Below are 20,583 nucleotides of genomic sequence, written 5' to 3' on the forward strand. Positions count from 1 at the left end.
GGTTCTCCCTGGCATTCTGTTGGTGCATCTGAAAACACAAGGTCAAAGGTCAGTGTCCCTCACCTGGAGATCATTTCTACTGAGAACTAAGGTTCCAAAATTCTGGTAACTTTCCCAAAATTCCCAGATTGTCCAGAAATCCCGGTTGGAAGATTCCCAGATGTTCTGTTTATACCCTCCTGATTACAAGAATCTTCCAACTGAGATTTCTGGAAAACCAGGGATTATGGGGAAACGTACCTAAATGTTGCAACCCTACGAGGACAATACGCACTGAATCTATACGGTATGTGTTGCATTAGGATCCAATATGTCACAGGCATTTGAATCATATGACAAACACAGGCAAAATATAGGACATACAATTTACAGTACACAGAGATGTGTTCATTATTGTCCCATAGAGTTACTGCAACATTATTTTGTTGACATTTTATTTGATCTCTGAGAAATTAAGCTAAATAATTGTTTACTCACTTTATAGGTACGTACTGTATTCTGGACATAGCTCATCCTATATAACTACTGCTGTACATAAAGTACCTTTTCCTACTCCTATATTGTCTATACTGCCTATACAGTGGGGGGAAAAAGTATATATATAGTCAGCCACCAATTGTGCAAGTTCTCCCACTTAAAAAGATGAGAGAGGCCTGTAATTTTCATCATAGGTACACGTCAACTATGACAGACAAAATGAGATTTTTTTTTCCAGAAAATCACATTGTAGGATTTTTTATGAATTTATTTGCAAATTATGGTGGAAAATAAGTATTTGGTCACCTACAAACAAGCAAGATTTCTGGCTCTCACAGACCTGTAACAACTTCTTTAAGAGGCTCCTCTGTCCTCCACTCGTTACCTGTATTAATGGCACCTGTTTGAACTTGTTATCAGTATAAAAGACACCTGTCCACAACCTCAAACAGTCACACTCCAAACTCCACTATGGCTGGAGCTAGAAACATAAGCGTTTCGCTGCACCTGCTTTAACATCTGCTGATCTGTGTGTGCGATAAATAAACTGTGATATGATTTGAAAGATTTCAGGACTTGATTTCACCTCAAGGGGGCAGAGGAGAGCTGTAGTACTGTAATACTGTACCGCTGGAGGGATAACTATGTGTGCACACGCCTGCCGTACACGCAGACACGCAGACACACATACACACACAATTCCCTTTGTCGTTCCTCACACATGGTTCAGCTCAGTGTCCTTTCGAGAGAGAAAGAGAAAGAGCGCGAGAGAGAGAGAGAGATCAAGTGGGCGATCAAGAGAAAGAGAGAAAGAAACAGGGACAGAGAAAGAGAGAGAGAGAGAGAGAGAGAGAGAGAGAGAGAGAGAGAGAGAGAGAGAACCACTGTGTTTTTTTCATGGAATTCCCTTAAATCCCTGAGCCAGAGCTCATGCAGCATGGAGGGGCATCCAGTGGCCAACATTCTAGTGCCACAGGAACCAGTCCCACGTCATAATACCAGGGAACAATTCTGTGAAAACTCAACATAATAATACTTTTTTTTTTTTAAGCTCCGAGCTCTAAAATAGGGCAAAAAATACAAGCTCTGCAATATGACTGATTAGAAAGGTTAGTCTTAATTTACTGAGTTTTGCACGTGACCTTCTCCTCCACAATTGGCCCAGCGTCGTCCGTGTTTGGCCGGTGTAGGCCGTCATTGTAAATAAGAATTTGTTCTTAACTGACATGCCTAGTTAAATGTTAAATAAATATAAATGTAAATAGACCAGTTACACTATACTTCTAACGTACAGTACGCCTGTGGCTGTACAGTAGTCGGCCACACCCACCACGAGTTGACACCTCACTAAAACAGACCACACCCCCTATTTACGACCTCATAACTAGCCCAAGACAGCCACGCTGAGTGCTTCCAGTTTCACTACCCCCATACGTGTCACTGGGCCAGTTTGTTTCGCATTGCCCGGTGCCCCGGGTGGGTGGAGATTTCACTTAATGACCAATGGAATGGTCTAAAATGTGCAAACTCCGACCACCAGGGGCACCATGCCATGCAAAACAAACTCGCCACTATGTCCCAAGCCCCTCCCTCCCAGGACGGTTGCAGCCAATCAGAGCCCTGCTGGGATTGTCAGTAATCCCCAGGGCTGAGTAGGCTTGCCTGCTGCTCAAAGAGGCACTGAGCTGGGTTTATCTCTAGATCGCTGCACTGGATCACTGGATCACTGGATCCCTCATCCCCGCCCCACACACAGAGAGGCACCCGGTGTCACGGCCTGTGATATCATACCAAGAGTCAACCCAGATGCAATAATAACTAGTTCTAGTAGAGATAGCAGTGGCCAGAAAGAGAAAGCAGGACCCAATTAGTCATCATGTGTTTTGAATAGGGGCCCAATAGAAATGCATTGAAATGTATTTTGTTTGCAAATCAATTCTATTGTGTTGTTATCTGTGTTAGTCCATGTAATGAGGGATTTTTTATAGGATAGGGAATCATCATTCTGTGGGCCTCAGTATGTGTGTGTGCATGTCTGTGTGTCTGTGCGTGTGTGTGTGTGTGTGTGTGTATGTGAGCGTGCGTACATGTTTGCATGTGTGCATGTGTGTGTATGGAAGGACAGTAAAGCCATGGTTAGTCTGCTCATCCATTGACTAATTATAGTGCTCTGTGTAGAAAAGTGAATGGGTAAACCTCCTGGACCTATCCTGGGCTCTAACCTCTGACCTTTCCAGCAGAGGGAGAACATGGACACAGTCATTCTGTTTACCTGACTTGACACAGCAGAGAACCAATTAACTGAAAATGCACTATAAACTGAGCACACAGAGACACACACACACACAGAGACATACACACAAACACACACGCACAGAGACACACACACACACGCTGGATTAATATACGTCTGATCTTCACTTACAGCCAGCAGAGGCAACAGCAGAAGTCTCTCTCTTGAATCGTCTGCTCATGCTTGGGACCCCCGCTTTGACTTGATATCCATCCACTTCGTCCTCTCTTCAATCCTCTGCTCATGTCTGGAGATCCCAGCCAGTGCTGACAAAGCATCCACCCATTCTAATTCTGCTCATGTTGTGTGCTCATGTCTGGGGAATTCAGTGCTGATCAGGCATCCTTTGATTCCAGCCCTGATTGGTGGTAACGTGGGGTGAGAGAAAATAGAAAGTGGGAAAAAGAGAGAGCGAGAGAGGGAAAGACAAAGAGAGAGAGAGAGAGAGAGAGAGAGAGAGAGAGAGAGAGAGAGAGAGAGAGAGAGAGAGAGAGAGAAAGACAAAGAGAGAGAGAGAGAGAGAGAGAGAGAGAGAGAGAGAGAGAGAGAGAGAGAGAGAGAGAGAGAGGGGGAAAGACAAAGAGAGAGCGAGAGAGAGAGAGAGAGAGAGAGAGAGAGAGAGAGAGAGAGAGAGAGAGAGAGAGAGAGAGAGAGGGGGAAAGACAAAGAGAGAGAGAGAGAGAGAGAGAGAGAGAGAGAGAGAGAGAGAGAGAGAGAGAGAGAGAGAGAGAGAGAGAGAGAGAGGAAAATGAGAGGAAAATGAGAGAAAAATGCACCCAGCTGGTCAGACAGAATCTACAATTACAGTACTTAATGAGTCATCAGTTCACTCATGCTTCTACATTATGCATTATGCAGACATGGATCTATGTTAATCTATGCAAATATCAAGCTGACACAACACTTTATCCATCACAGTGTGGGACTGCTGCCACTGCTTGAAGATACTCTCTGCGTCCGAAATGGCACCCTATTCCCTACCTAGTGCACTTTTAACCAGATATCTATGGGCCTTGAGCAGACGTGGTGCACTATATAGGGAATAGGTGCCACTGGGGATGCAAATCTGTATCCCGTACAGAATTAAACCTAACCTTAAACATTGATGATAGTATTCCTACTTTGATGGGTGAATATTTAACTCCGAAAAAGATTAAAGCTATTTCCATATATGTCAATATTTAATAAACACTCATATACATCATGAAAATAAGCAGAGGTCAAGGGGGGAGCATACTGTGTTTCCATGCACACAAACAGACACGCACACATGCACGCAAGGACACACAGACATGCATGCACACACACACAAACTGGGGCCCACAGAATAATGATTCGCTATCCTATAAAAAATCCCTCATTACACAATTTTTCTCCTAAGACAAGGCCCAGAGCCCCAATGTGTTAAGAAATGTATTCATCTCGTAAGGGAAGGGAGAGGTAATGAGATACTCACTGATGCGCTCAGGTACCCTCCTCCTCCCTCCTCCTCCGTTTCCTTGTGATAGTGAAATGTATAAAATGCTGTGAACAGTTTCATAGGTTTTTCCAGTACCGAGCCTCCAATCCCCCTCCATCTCAACTCCTCATACCCTGTAAGACAAACACAAGCTGTCCCTCACCCCTGGGACTTCCACAACACACAAGCAAAGTGCAAGTGTCAACTAAGTAAACCTTACATCTAAGAAAATCACAAACAAATCAATTGCATTTACCCTCCTCTCTTCCGTTCACCAAAACGAAGTGAACTTCTTGCCGAGGCCAGAAATAGCTGTGTAAAAGTGATAGAGAATAGATGGGGAAGGAGGGGAATAAAAAGAAAGAAAGAAAGAATAATGTTTAGGACAGTAAGTTAGTACAATACTACATTTTCACAGAATATTCTGTAGTAGGGGTGTACAGTACATCTTATAAAGGATCCATGTTTGCATTATGTTCAATCGCTAAGAAAGAACATCAATGACTAAGGACACACACACAGTGGTGTAAAGTACTTAAGTAAAAATACTTTAAAGTACTACTTAAGTCGTTTTTGGGGGTATCTGTACTTTACTTTTTATATTTTTGACAACATTTACTTTTAATCCACTACATTCCTAAAGAAAATAATGTACTTTTTACTCCATACATTTTCCCTGACACCGAAAAGTACCCGTTACATTTTGTATGCTTAGCAGGACAGGAAAAGGCTCCAATTCACACACTTTTCAAGAGAGCATCCCTGGTCATCTCTACTGCCTCTGATCTGGCGGACTCACTAAACACAAATGCTTCATTTGTAAATTAAGTCTGAGTGTTGATGTGCGCCCTTGGCTATCCGTAAATAAAATAAATAAGAAAATGGTGCCGTCTTGTTTGCTTAATATAAGGAATTTGAAATAATTTATACTTTTACCTTTGATACTTAAGTATATTTAAAACCAAATACTTTTAGACTTTTACTCAAGTAGTATTTTACTGGGTGACTTTCACTTTTACTTGTGTCATTTTCTGTTAAGGTATCTTTACTTTTTCTCAAGCATGACAATTGCGTACTTTTTCCACCAATGCACACACACACACACCATACAGGAATTGTTCAACTGTAATTCCTTCCACATCAGACTCTTGTCGCGTCCCAAATTACATCCTATTCCCTCTATAGTGCACTACTTTTGACCAGGGCCCATAGGACTCTTTTGAGATGCACCCAGCGTATCTGTGCCATGCTCCAGTATTCAGGTACTCGGGGCCTTACCATCACCCAGTTTCCCTGCCTGTTCGGCAGCCCCTCCCGCCCCTCCCAGGATATTGGTGAGAACGTTTCCCCCGTCCGCTGGGAGCTGGCCTGCCGCTGCACTGCCGATCCCACCAGGCCTGCTACCTATCCCTCCAGGAGGGGCTGCTTTAGAGCCTGCAGAGGAACAACAACAACACTGTCAGAGGGTATGTCGGGGGCATGTCATTCTGTGTTTGGGTAGTATGTCATTCTGTGTTTGGGTAGTATGTCCTTCTGTGTTTGGGTAGTATGTCATTCTGTGTTTGGGTTGCATGTCATTCTGTGTTTGGGTAGTATGTCATTCTGGGTGTGGGTAGTTGCCATTCTGTGTTTGGGTAGTATGTTATTCTGTGTTTGGGTACTATGTTATTCTGTGTTTGAGTTTGCAAATAGAGTACTGTATTCATGCAGTGTGACTATAGGGGAGATGTCAGTCTCACCAATGCCTATGAGGGGGGGTGTGGCTGTCTTGGGAGGCTGTGCTGCTGCTGCCCCCCCAATCGCTGCTGCAGGTTTGGCCCCCGCAATGGCTGCTGCAGGTGTAGCAGGGGTCGCCTGTCACAAAACAGAAAGAGAGGGAAACAAAATCTTTACTGTCTAGCTGTTCACCAAGAGGTGTAAAGTAAGATCACAAAAAAAAATCACAATTATTACAAGGATAATACATTTTCACTACCAACCCCATCTAAGGTGTACTTACGGCTGTGGTTGGTGGCTGGCCTGCGGTGGGTCCTGCTGGCTGCCGGCCTTGTGCCGGAGTCTGGCCAGGTTTAGCCTGCTGCTGTGCCGTCCCTGGTCCTGTCCCTGGTCCTGTCCCTGCTCCTGTCCCTGCTCCTGTCCCTGCTCCTGTCCCTGCTCCTGTCCCTGGTCCTGTCCCTGGTCCTGTCCCTGGTCCTGTCCCTGCTCCTGTCCCTGGTCCTGCCATGGGTCCTGCCATGGGTCCTGGCCCCGCGTTGCCTGAATTGGCCTGAGGCCCCCCAGCAGTGGTCTGAGGAAGCTGGCTCTGCTGCAGGGGCTGCTGCTGCTGCTGGGTGCGTTGCTGCTGCTGCTGCTGGCCAGGCTGCTGGGCCGGCTGTCCCCCGTCTGGCCCCTGGGACCCAGGCTGCCTGCCTGACTGGGGCTGCCCACTGGAACGCTGCCCCTGCTGCTGGGGCCCGCCTGGACCGCCCTGGGGTTGCTGCCCCTGGCCCTGCTTGGACCCTGCAGAGGGCACCCCCTCCTGTCTCCTGGAGGACGAGCCCGGCGGCCTCTGACCCCTGCCCCCGGTGCCCTCGCGGTGGTGTCCGGAGGCCGGGTCACGGGAGGAGTAGTCCCCAGAGTCCCGGTCCCGGTAGCCCTCCCGGGAGGAACGGGGGTCCGAGCCTCCCCTCTTCTGGGTGGAGGAGGATCCACGGCCCTCAGAGCGGGCGGATGGGTCTTTGGGGTGTGTTCTGGAGGAGCGGCTGGACAACCGGGGCTCCTCGCCGGAGTGGCGGGAAGAGGAGTGCCTCCCCGAGCTGCCGCCACTACTGCCATGATGACCACGGTGGTCACGGGATGATGAGGTGGACGAGGGGTGGCGAGGTTGGTTGTTGTACTCGTCCTGAGGCCACAGGTCCTGCTCCTCGGGGGGCTCGTCGTAGTCGTGGTAGGTGTGCTTCACATTGGCACTGGTCTGTTGTCTACCAGTGGAGATGTGGCCTGCGCTCCCGTGGTGTCTGGAGCGGTTGGCGCGAGCCTCCCTCGGCTTCTCAAACCAGTCGGTCTCCTCCTGACCCAGATGATAGGCTTTTTGGACAACAAAGATTATCATCAGTCAGTTTCCTTTTGTGATGTGTAGAGAGGAGAAGAGAGGAGACAAGCAGACTGAACTGAAGCCATGCAGACGACAGACAAAAAGATGGGCCCAAAGTCTCAGAAACATGCAAAGTCTTTCAGAGTCAAACAAAAAACAGCAAAAACGTGTCAAATCACAAAACAAAAAAAAGAAAAATGTTTTCAGCATGCAAAAAGAGAAAAAGAGAAACTTAACATAGGCATATGCGGTTTATGCATTGGGCACAACATGCACGTCTTTTCAACAGTCACAAAACAGAAGGAACCGTCATGCTGCTCTGAAGACTACACTTGGCATGCAGACTCTTTCCAGAAGACAAAGAGACAGAGGAGGTCAGGCAGTTAGTGGCATTCAGCACCAGTTACCTTCGCTGTCCGACACGGCTGCATGCATGTCGTCTACAAGGTATGGATCATCTGGTTTGTACACGTGGCTCCTGGGCAGGTCCTTCATGTGGTGATCCTGGACGTCCGGCAGGGAGTGGCTGGAGCCGTACTGGTTCCTCACGTCATGGGGGTCACCTGGTACCCCAGTGCCGGCTCGTCCGATTCCAACGGGCTTCCCCACGGGGCTGAGGGGGCTCTCCTCCTCTGAGTTCCGTCCACCACGGCTACCTCTCTGAGACCGCTCCATGGCATCCCTCTCGTAGGACTTGCTCCTGTAGCCTGAGGTGTCCCTGGAGGAGATCTTGTCCATGCCGTAGCCTGTAGACCGGGATCTCCCCGAGCCGTACATCCGGTCCTCCTCTTCCAGTGCTTCCCGGCTTCCAGGCTGGCCGCCATAGTACTTCTGCTGGTCGTAGCCGCTCTTCTTCACTCCGGACCGGGATACCACGGTGCAGCTGCCGCCGGTGGAGGTGGTCATGGTGTAAGAGGCCAGGTCAGACTCCACATCCCGCGCCTCCTCGATGGGGGAGAACTTTGAGATCTTCTGCTCCATGCCTTGCTTCCTGTGCTTGCTGCGCTTACCGGAGGAGACCACGGCAGGGGCCAGATTCTTGGATGGGTGTTTCTGGGTCCCTGGGCCCCCTGGACGTGTTGTGCTGGGGTGTTTATTATAGTCGTCATAGTAATAAGAAGATCCCCCAGTAGTGCTGGTCCTGGGGTCCACAGCACCCTGCTGGTGGTAGCCCGTGGTGCCTGCAGGCATGTATGGGTCCACAGGCTCATTGCCGTAACCAGTCTGGCGCACGGGGCCATTCTCACCGTAGCGTCCTCCTATTGGATGGACAAGAGCATCAACAGCAGGGCCCGTGTTCTCTTTGGTCAGCTCGCTGATGTCGTCAATCATGACGTAGTTCCTGGGGATGTTCTGCTCCAGGTTGGAGGTGTAGAGGCCGTCTGCAGCATAGGCTGATGTGGGGCTGTCCACGCCGTGGGTCAGCACAGGCTCCGGGGGGCGATACTGCCCGTAGGCGTTGGGCATGGTGTTAGAGGCATAGACTGAGCCAAAGCAGGTGTCTGGAGCTGATGTGGCCACCGACACGGCAGGGTTACTGATCACCTCGTAGTTGGTGGGCAGCTTCTGTTCCAGGTCGGCCAGGGAGGTCTGACGAGGCCTCTGGTGGACGGTGAGGATCTCAGCCTGGGGCTGATAGGACATCCCCTGGCCAGGGTAGGGGCTCTGGCCTGGGTAGGGGAGGTGTTGGCCCGGGATAGAGGGGTTGGGAGGCTGGAAACCCTGGTGGCTATGCTGCTGCATGCCCAAGTCTGTCTGGAAGGAAGGCTGGCCGTAGCCCCCGTGGGCTGGGTAGCCTGGCTGGGTCTGGTAACCTGGGCCTTGGGGTGGGTGGGGCTGGAAGGTGCCTGGCTGGGGCTGGCCGGCTGTTGGGTACTGAGGGGGCTGGAAACCGATCTGTTGGTAAGCAGCGGTTGGCTGCTGTGTGGGCGTGGGCTGGCTCTGTGGGTACTGATAGGCCATGTAGGAGGAGGTGGGCGGGTACTGGTAGGCCGGGCCGAGGTCGTTGGTGAACTGGCTCAGCGGCGCCGTGCTGGGCCTCGTCAGCAGACCGTTACCATCGAACGTCCCCGTGGCCGCAACCATCCTCAGGTTGTTGAGCTCTGTGTCCGACATGTAGTCGCGGGCGTCGCCCATGCAGCGCATGTAGGCCAGCTCCCTCCTCTCCCTCTCCTTCACCAGGGTCTCCTTGCGCTGATGGATGCCCAGTTCCAGGTATCGCAGCTTGGCGTCAATCTCCTTCTCCTCCTCCTCCAACTCCTGCTGCTGCTTGCGGAGCTTGGTAGACTCCTGCTCCACGGCCTTCAGTTCGCTCAGCAGACCGGCCTTAGTGACCCCCTGGGCGGGCCTGGGCAGCACCCTCTGGGGCTGCATCCCTGGAGAGCTGCTGTACATGTGGGACATTGCTGGGGTGACGATGGGGAGAGGGCTTTCTTCTGGAGGCGGGCTGGGCAGGGTCCTCTTCACCTTTCTCATCAGAGAGTTCTGCTGCTGCTGCAGGGTGGCCATCTGGAGAGAAAGGAAGAGAAACACCATCAGGACAACAGCCACGTAACAATGAACAGAATGCATGCATTGAAATCAGACTAATTGCGCTAAAGCGCTTATGTGACGATTACAGTCCAGTCCCCCTATTCTACTCATTGTAATTTTATATAGCTTAATTCAGAAAATGTCAATTTCATAGAATAGCTTAGCATCAATTTAAGGTAAATGTATAATTATATGTTTCAATTAGTTTGGGTCCATAAAAAAATACTTCCATTATAAATAAATGAGCAAAAAGATTGACCAGAGCAAGTTTCTTATTAAACAGAACTCTGTAAAAGATGAGTGCTACAATGGGAAGAGACCATGAAGAATGATGTCCACGTGAGAGAGAATGGGTATCCTGGGAACGATTCTCAGCATAAATAATGAATATTCTTACTTTCAGACCCTTAGACAATTGCAATCATAACATAGTCATCCACCTTTTCATGACTTATCTCAAAACCCAATGCCAACAACAACAAACTAAGAGCAATGATAAATAATTGTTCACAGAAGGGAAAAAACATTCAAACATGGCTAGATTCCTTCTTTCTACTTACAGTTTAGGAGTTGTGTAGACCCATGGTGAATTGAATAAGTATCCGTGAGAATGCCATTTTTCTAAATGTTGATGTATGGCCAGCACAAATAAAACAAGAAAATATATGCAAAAATCCTCTTAAGATTTCTATGTGTGCCTGTTCCTCTGACAGCCTTCGCACTGAGTGCAGAAGGATCGGACTTTACTTTGACCAGCTGCTAACATGCCGGAAGACAGCAGGGCTGTAGCAGGATGCCTCCACATTGTGTCTCCCCTTGGCATTTCTAAGAGCTTTGCCAGATATAGCAGGGATAGCATGATGGAGAAAGAGAGGTATGGGGTGGGAGGGGGAGTGTGTGTATGTGTGTGTGTGTGTGTGTGTGTGTGTGTGTGTGTGTGAGTGTGTGTGAGAGAGAGAGAGAGAGAGAGAGAGAGAGAGAGAGAGAGAGAGAGAGAGAGAGAGAGAGAGAGAGAGAGAGAGAGGGAGGGAAAGTTAGACAAGGCAAAGGAGAAAAAATAAAATGATTTCAGGGATCGCTATGGAGTGAGAAACAGAGAGGATGGTATAAAGGAGTAGAGGGGAAGCTTGCCTGGTGCCTGGCATGGACAGCTGCTCTCCTGAGAACATTCTGTCATGTCCTTTGATGCCAAACCCTGTGTGATGCATCTGTGCTCTCACACAAGACTCTCTAGTCTATTCAATATCACAATATTCAGTACTGTGTTGTCTACTCTCTATGCTCTTAACTGTATATAACATAGTTATAATAATAAAAACACCTCCTGTCTGGTGCAGAGTTGTTAAATGCTTGTTCTCTTCAAAATAATAATATTATTTTCATATCAGGTCATTATGATTTAGGTCATTTTTGCAAATGCGTTTTTGCAACACAAAAATACCTCTAGCTCTGGCTCAGAATGTTTATTTCTCGATTTTCTTTTTCTACATAATCTCTATATTTTAGAGAAGACAGGACACACAACAATTGCTACTAATAGTTACATCTAGGTCTAAGGAGATGAACTATGTAGCATCAGACATGAGTTTACACAGCAAACAGGGGATGTCCTACGAACATTAGGCAACGTTCCCATTAGGTCCCTTTAAGGGTTTCGGCGCGACGTTATCCCACTGACGTTCTGACAACGTTCTAGGAACATTAAAACATGACGTTAACATAGGGACCTTAAGAGCATGTTCAGTACAGGTCCCGGTTTGGTCACAGTATAACGTTATAATAAGGTATTTTGATGTTCATTAGGGAACATTAGGAAAAAGTTCCTATTTGGTTCTGATTGGACGTTATCCATGGGACATTCAATGACCACAAGGGGACGTTTCATGATGGTCCCAAAGGAACGTTCTCTGGGGGACCTTTGTCTAGTTCCCTGTAAGTTCCGAGGATGTCACTGAGGACCATGTCAGGACGTTTGTAAGATGTTCTCAAGACATTTGTTTTACTAGTCATCAGGACGTCACGTGACTGTCCCAGAAGTCCCAAACCTTTATAAGTAAAGTAATTAAATGGTATGGGTGTTTTAAGGTAAGTGGGACGCTGTTCAGCTAAAAGTGGTACGCTGTTCACTGAGCCTTTTTGTAAAATGTTTTATGAGATTGGAGAACACATTGGGAAGGATGTTAGACCATTCCTCTATACAAAATCTTTCCCGATCCTTGATATCCCAAGTCCGAAGACTGAGATACCAAGGTAAAATGAGTGTTATATTGGATATTCGGTGGATATTCAGTCTTCTCTCGTCAGCTATTGAACCAAGCATGACATAACTATGAAAATGGTATATTTTGAATCAAGGGTGGATGGAGAACAATCCACTTCTATTTTTATTTTCTTATGTCGGATTTCAATCTTCAATAGTTCTTAAAAAAGCATGCCATGACTATAAAAATGATATATTCTGAATCAGGGGAGGATAGAGAAAAATCCATTTTTTATTTTATGTAATTTTTCATTTCAGCCCCCAAAAAGTCGTGGTCAATTAACAATTTCTTTGTGGATGATTTGTGATTGGTGTTATCGTCTTGCTGGAAGATCCACTTGTTGCCAAGTGTCAGCCTCCTTCAGATTTACTAGAAAAAAACATCTCGTATTTGAAGTATATTATTGGAATTTTTTGTATATTTAAGTATACTTTAGTATACTTGTAATATATTAAAATATACTTTTTTCACTCCCGCTCAAGTAGGCTTTCTAATTTCCTCTGGTATTTATTTAGCAAAGGTGATAACACATAATCACTCAGGGACAGACACAAGCAAAAACTCATAACATAAATGTTGCAGCAGTCTAGGCTACACCTAAACATGAGAGATCTGACATGCTGTATGGGATGAAAACGAGACTATTTTTCAGTCTGATCAACTGTAGGCTACTAATAATACCAACTGCATACAGCCTTACGTCCTGTCCATCTGTTCAGGGTAAACAAATTGGTAGGGTTATTTATTTAAAGTCCATTTGTTTGTCAGCAGAAAATGTGAATGTGATGAAATTTGGTTTATATTCAAACTTGGGCTGGCTAGGCTGCCTATAACTTTTCAATCCAAAATTGTTAACTGGAATTAATCAATCAACATAATAGTGATGACATAGACTGTGAGTAAAAAATAAATATATATGGATATCTGTTATGACGAGTTTTCTGGTATTGAGAAGTTTAGGATGCAAGAGAGTAGTTGAACACTTAGATGGAGAGTTGATTCATAGTTATTTAATAGTTACAGTACTGGATTCATATGACAAGCGGTACGGGCGTAGCCTATTGTCATCCGAATGACTTACATAGAAAAACCTATCAGTTATATAATGCTTTCAGAGCTAATTCCATCCAACAGTTGCCAACCATTATTGAGTGTCACTCATCTCCTACAATAGGATCTCCTTACATGGTATCGTGTGGCACCCTAGCCAGGCTATTCCATCACGTACTCCTTCTAAAATTAGCACAAGTGGCCCCCAATCCATCTTGGCACGCAGACCTTCTGTCACCCACCATTGACATAAACAACCCATGGCGTGTCCTTATCCTCTCTATAAGAGATCAACGACATTAACCAATACTGTATAGAAATACGTTATATCAATATATATATATATTTTCTGTACTTTTTACCCCCTTTTTTCTCCCCAATTTCGTGATATCCAATTGATAGTTGTATCGCTGCAACTCCCGTACGGACTCGGGAGAGGCGAAGGTCGAGAGCCATGCGTCCTCCAAAACACGACCCTGCCAAGCCGCACTGCGTCTTGACACACTGCTCGCTTAACCCGGAGGTCAGCCGCACCAATGTGTCAGAGGAAACACCGTACAGCCCTGGACCAAAATCAGCGTGCATGCACCCGGCCCGCCACAAGGAGTCGCTAGAGCGCGATGGGACAAGGACATCCCGGCTGGCCAAACCCTCCCCTAACCCAGATGATGCTGGGCCAATTGTGCACCGCCTCATGGGTCTCCCGGTCGCGGCCGGCTGCGACACAGCCTGGGATCGTACCCAGGTCTGTAGCGATGCAGTGCCTTAGACCGCTGCGCCACTCGGGAGGCCTGTGAGTTAATTATTTATTAGGCCTACAATTGCATAGGCCTGCATGATGCAAACATGCATGAAGCAAGCTCAGCCCTGTGAGTTCTATTGTCGATCAGTTGTTGTCTCTGTGTCTGGGTAGAGGAACCTCCCCTGTTAGTCTAGTCTAAATATAATTCATATGAACAAGTATAAGGTTGCTGCAGTTTGGCAGGGTTTTCATCCTCCCCAGGGCCAGGGGTTTTTCCCAGGAGTTTTTTAAAACCATGTGACCTGATTAGAAAAACTGGTCCCATCATAGCTTGTACAAAACCTTTTCACAACTGATTAATCACTGTCATACCCTATATAGCAGGGATCATCAACTAGATTCAGCCGCGGGCCAATTTCTTCTTGAGTGGATGGTCGGGGGGCCGTAACATAATAAAAATACATTTTTAGACTGCAAATTGACAGAATGAAGCCCAAACAGATGTAACATTTGACTAAAACATAAGCATTTCAAACCGTGATTACATTTGGGGACATTGCACTGCGTAGGGTGCCGTCTTTCGGATGGGACGTTAAAACGGGTGTCCTGACTCTCTGTGGTCTATCAAAATCCCATGGCACTTATTGTAAGAGTAGGAGTGTTCACCCCAGTGTCCTGGCTAAATTCCCAACCTGGCCACATTCCATCATGGCCACCTATTCATCCCCCTCATTCCTAATTGGCATATACAGTTGAAGTCGGAAGTTTACATACACTTAGGTTGGAGTCATTAAAACTTGTTTTTCAACCACTCCACAAATTTCTTGTTAACAAACTATAGTTTTGGCAAGTCAGTTAGGACATCTACTTTGTGCATGACACAAGTAATTTTTCCAACAATTGTTTACAGACAGATTATTTCACTTATAATTCACTGTTTCACAATTCCAGTGGGTCAGAAGTTTACATACACTAAGTTGACTGTGCCTTTAAACAGCTTGGAAAATTCCAGAAAATGATGTCATGGCTTTAGAAGCTTCTGATAGGCTAATTGACATCATTTGAGTCAATTGGAGGTGTACCTGTGGATGTATTTCAAGGCTTACCTTCAAACTCAGTGCCTCTTTGCTTGACATCATGGGAAAATCAAAAGAAATCAGCCAAGACCTCAGAAAAAAATTGTAGACCTCCACAAGTCTGGTTCATCCTTGGGAGCAATTTCCAAACACCTGAAGGTACCACGTTCATCTGTACAAACAATAGTACGCAAGTATAAACACCATGGGACCACGCAGCCGTCATACCGCTCAGGAAGGAGACGCGTTCTGTCTCCTAGAGATGAACGTACTTTATGGCGAAAAGTGCAAATCAATCCCAGAACAACAGCAAAGGACCTTGTGAAAATGCTGGAGGAAACAGGTACAAAAGTATCTATATCCACAGTAAAACGAGTCCTATATCGACATAACCTGAACGGCCGCTCAGCAAGGAAGAAACCACTGCTCCAAAACCGCCATAAAAAAGCCAGACTACAGTTTGCAACTGCACATGGGGACAAAGATTGTACTTTTTGGAGAAATGTCCTCTGGTCTGATGAAACTGTTTGGCCATAATGACCATTGTTATGTTTGGAGGAAAAAGGGGGCTGCTTGCAAGCCGAAGAACACCATCCCAACCGTGAAGCACGGGGGTGGCAGCATCATGCTGTGGGGGTGCTTTGTTACAGGAGGGACTGGTGCACTTCACAAAATAGATGGCATCATGAGGAAGGAAAATGATGTGGATATATTGAAGCAACATCTCAAGACATCAGTCAGGAAGTTAAAGCTTGGTCGCAAATGGGTCTTCCAAATGGACATTGACCCCAAGCATACTTCCAAAGTTGTGGCAAAATGGCTTAAGGACAACAAAGTCAAGGTATTGGAGTGGCCATCACAAAGCCCTGACCTCAATCCTATAGAAAATTTGTGGGCAGAACTGAAAAAGCGTGTTTGAGCAACGAGGCCTACAAACCTGACTCAGTTACACCAGCTCTGTCAGGAGGAATGGGCCAAAATTCACCCAACTTATTGTGGGAAGCTTGTGGAAGGCTACCCGAAATGTTTGAACCAAGTTTAACTATTTAAAGGCAATGCTACCAAATACTAATTGAGTGTATGTTAACTTCTGACCCACTGGGAATGTGATGAAAGAAATAAAAGCTGAAATAAATCATTCTGTCTACAATTATTATGACATTTCACATTCTTAAAATAAAGTGGTGATCCTAACTGACCTAAGACAGGGAATCTTTACTAGGATTAAAGGTCAGGAATTGTGAAAAAAATGTATTTGGCTGAGGTGTATGTAAACTTCCGACTTCAACTGTATCACTCCTCACCTCTCCACCTGATAGCTGATGTGTGGTGAGCGTTCTGGCACAAAAATGGTTGCCGTATTTCACTGAGGTGGGTGCTACACATTGATGGTGGATGACGTGAGTTTCCCCTTACTATGTAAAGCGCTTTGAATACCTCAGTAGAAAAGTGCTATATAAATCCAATCAATTGTTATTAATTATTATTATTTGTATGCAGAGTTGTTAAATGCTTGTTCTCTTCAAAATAATAAATGTATGTATTTATTTTCATATCAGGTCATTATGATTTAGGTCATTTTTGCAAATGCGTTTTTGCAACACAAAAATACCTCTAGCTCTGGCTCAGAATGTTTATTTCTCGATTTTCTTTTTCTACATAATCTCTATATTTTAGAGAAGACAGGACACACAACAATTGCTACTAATAGTTACATCTAGGTCTAAGGAGATTAACTATGTAGCATCAGACATGAGTTTACACAGCAAACAGGGGATGTCCTACGAACATTAGGCAACGTTCCCATTAGGTCCCTTTAAGGGTTTCGGCGCGACGTTATCCCACTGACGTTCTGACAACGTTCTAGGAACATTAAAACATGACGTTAACATAGGGACCTTAAGAGCATGTTCAGTACAGGTCCCGGTTTGGTCACAGTATAACGTTATAATAAGGTATTTTGATGTTCATTAGGGAACGTTAGGAAAAAGTTCCTATTTGGTTCTGATTGGACGTTATCCATGGGACATTCAATGACCACAAGGGGACGTTTCATGATGGTCCCAAAGGAACGTTCTCTGGGGGACCTTTGTCTAGTTCCCTGTAAGTTCCGAGGATGTCACTGAGGACCATGTCAGGACGTTTGTAAAATGTTCTCAAGACATTTGTTTTACTAGTCATCAGGACGTCACGTGACTGTCCCAGAAGTCCCAAACCATTATAAGTAAAGTAATTAAATGGTATGGGTGTTTTAAGGTAAGTGGGACGCTGTTCAGCTAAAAGTGGTACGCTGTTCACTGAGCCTTTTTGTAAAATGTTTTATGAGATTGGAGAACACATTGGGAAGGATGTTAGACCATTCCTCTATTCAAAATCTTTCCCGATCCTTGATATCCCAAGTCCGAAGACTGAGATACCAAGGTAAAATGAGTGTTATATTGGATATTCGGTGGATATTCAGTCTTCTCTCATCAGCTATTGAACCAAGCATGACATAACTATGAAAATTGTATATTTTGAATCAAGGGTGGATGGAGAACAATCCACTTCTATTTTTATTTTCTTATGTCGGATTTCAATCTTCAATAGCTCTTAAAAAAGCATGCCATGACTATAAAAAATGATATATTCTGAATCAGAGGAGGATAGAGAAAAATCCACTTTTTATTTTCTGTAATTTTTCATTTCAGCCCCCAAAAAGTCGTGGTCAATTAACCATTTCTTTGTGGATGATTTGTGATTGGTGTTATCGTCTTGCTGGAAGATCCACTTGTTGCCAAGTGTCAGCCTCCTTCAGATACAGTGGAAAAAAAGTATTTAGTCAGACACCAATTGTGCAAGTTCTCCCACTTAAAAAGATGAGAGAGGCCTGTAATTTTCATCATAGGTACACATCAACTATGACAGACAAATTGAGCATTTTTTTTCCAGAAAATCACATTGTAGGATTTTTAATGAATTTATTTGCAAATTATGGTGGAAAATAAGTATTTGGTCACCTACAAACAAGCAAGTTTTCTGGCTCTCACAGACCTGTAACTTCTTCTTTAAGAGGCTCCTCTGTCCTCCACTCGTTACCTGTATTAATGGCACCTGTTTGAACTTGTTATCAGTATAAAAGACACCTGTCCACAACCTCAAACAGTCACACTCCAAACTCCACTATGGCCAAGACCAAAGAGCTGTCAAAGGACACCAGAAACAAAATTGTAGACCTGCACCAAGCTGGGAAGACTGAATCTGCAATAGGTAAGCAGCTTGGTTTGAAGAAATCAACTGTGGGAGCAATTATTAGGAAATGGAAGACATACAAGACCACTGATAATCTCCCTCGATCTGGGGCTCCATGCAAGATCTCACCCCATGGGTTCAAAATGATCACAAGAACGGTGAGCAAAAATCCCAGAACCACACGGGGGGACCTAGTGAATGACCTGCAGAGAGCTGGGACCAAAGTAACAAAGCCTACCATCAGTAACACACTACGCCGCCAGGGACTCAAATCCTGCAGTGCCAGACATGTCCTCCTGCTTAAGCCAGTACATGTCCAGGCCCGTCTGAAGATTGCTAGAGTGCATTTGGATGATCCAGAAGAGGATTGGGAGAATGTCATATGGTCAGATGAAACCAAAATAGAACTTCTTGGTAAAAACTCAACTCGTCGTGTTTGGAGGACAAAGAATGCTGAGTTGCATCCAAAGAACACCATACCTACTGTGAAGCATGGGGGTGGAAACATCATGCTTCGGGGCTGTTTTTCTGCAAAGGGACCAGGACGACTGATCCGTGTAAAGGAAAGAATGAATGGGGCCATGTATCGTGAGATTTTTAGTGAAAACCTCCTTCCATCAGCAAGGGCATTGAAGATGAAACGTGGCTGGGTCTTTCAGCATGACAATGATACCAAACACACCGCCCGGGCAACGAAGGAGTGGCTTCGTAAGAAGCATTTCAAGGTCCTGGAGTGGCCTAGCCAGTCTCCAGATCTCAACCCCATAGAAAATCTTTGGAGGGAGTTGAAAGTCCGTGTTGCCCAGCGACAGCCCCAAAACATCACTGCTCTAGAGGAGATCTGCATGGAGGAATGGGCCAAAATACCAGCAACTGTTTTTGAAAACCTTGTGAAGACTTACAGAAAACGTTTGACCTGTGTCATTGCAAACAAAGGGTATATAACAAAGTATTGAGTAACTTTTGTTATTGACCAAATACTTATTTTCCACCATAATTTGCCAAATAAATTCATAAAAAATCCTACAATGTGATTTTCTGGATTTTTTTTCTCATTTTGTCTGTCATAGTTGACGTGTACCTATGATGAAAATTACAGGCGTCTCTCATCTTTTTAAGTGGGAGAACTTGCACAATTGGTGGCTGACTAAATACTTTTTCCCCCCACTGTACTAGAAAAAAACATCTCGTATTTGAAGTATATTATTGGAATTTTTTGTATATTTAAGTATACTTTAGTATACTTGTAATATATTAAAATATACTTTTTCACTCCCGCTCAAGTAGGCTTTCTACTTTCCTCTGGTATTTATTTAGCAAAGGTGATAACACATAATCACTCAGGGACAGACACAAGCAAAAACTCATAACATAAATGTTGCAGCAGTCTAGGCTACACCTAAACATGAGAGATCTGACATGCTGTATGGGATGAAAACGAGACTATTTTTCAGTCTGATCAACTGTAGGCTACTAATAATACCAACTGCATACAGCCTTACGTCCTGTCCATCTGTTCAGGGTAAACAAATTGGTAGGGTTATTTATTTAAAGTCCATTTGTTTGTCAGCAGAAAATGTGAATGTGATGAAATTTGGTTTATATTCTAACTTGGGCTGGCTAGGCTGCCTATAACTTTTCAATCCAAAATTGTTAACTGGAATTAATCAATCAACATAATAGTGATGACATAGACTGTGAGTAAAAAATAAATATATATGGATATCTGTTATGACGAGTTTTCTGGTATTGAGAAGTTTAGGATGCAAGAGAGTAGTTGAACACTTAGATGGAGAGTTGATTCATAGTTATTTAATAGTTACAGTACTGGATTCATATGACAAGCGGTACGGGCGTAGCCTCTTGTCATCCGAATGACTTACATAGAAAAACCTATCAGTTATATAATGCTTTCAGAGCTAATTCCATCCAACAGTTGCCAACCATTATTGAGTGTCACTCATCTCCTACAATAGGATCTCCTTACATGGTTTCGTGTGGCACCCTAGCCAGGCTATTCCATCACGTACTCCTTCTAAAATTAGCACAAGTGGCCCCCAATCCATCTTGGCACGCAGACCTTCTGTCACCCACCATTGACATAAACAACCCATGGCGTGTCCTTATCCTCTCTATAAGAGATCAACGACATTAACCAATACTGTATAGAAATACGTTATATCAATATATATTTTTTTTTTTCTGTACTTTTTACCCCCTTTTTTCTCCCCAATTTTGTGATATCCAATTGATAGTTGTATCGCTGCAACTCCCGTACGGACTCGGGAGAGGCGAAGGTCGAGAGCCATGCGTCCTCCAAAACACGACCCTGCCAAGCCGCACTGCGTCTTGACACACTGCTCGCTTAACCCGGAGGTCAGCCGCACCA

General features: G+C 45.1%; 1 protein-coding gene across 1 annotated transcript in view; it reads right to left on the reverse strand.

Annotated features, from left to right (window-relative positions):
• Positions 1–4,500: 4,500 nt before the first annotated feature.
• LOC311138863 (protein bassoon-like) overlaps positions 4,501–20,583 on the reverse strand; it is a gene marked incomplete at both ends in the record, with an annotated part of 129,142 nt that continues 113,059 nt past the window's right edge. The window contains 5 exons of the mRNA XM_084173658.1: positions 4,501–4,541; positions 5,508–5,663; positions 5,969–6,083; positions 6,229–7,295; positions 7,710–9,810. Of these exons, the coding sequence (XP_084029784.1) occupies positions 4,501–4,541; positions 5,508–5,663; positions 5,969–6,083; positions 6,229–7,295; positions 7,710–9,810 (3,480 nt within the window). The remainder of the gene's footprint in view (positions 4,542–5,507; positions 5,664–5,968; positions 6,084–6,228; positions 7,296–7,709; positions 9,811–20,583) is intronic.

The sequence above is a fragment of the Coregonus lavaretus genome, assembly GCF_964263955.1.
Source record: "Coregonus lavaretus genome assembly, chromosome: 12".
Classification (NCBI taxonomy): domain Eukaryota; kingdom Metazoa; phylum Chordata; class Actinopteri; order Salmoniformes; family Salmonidae; genus Coregonus; species Coregonus lavaretus.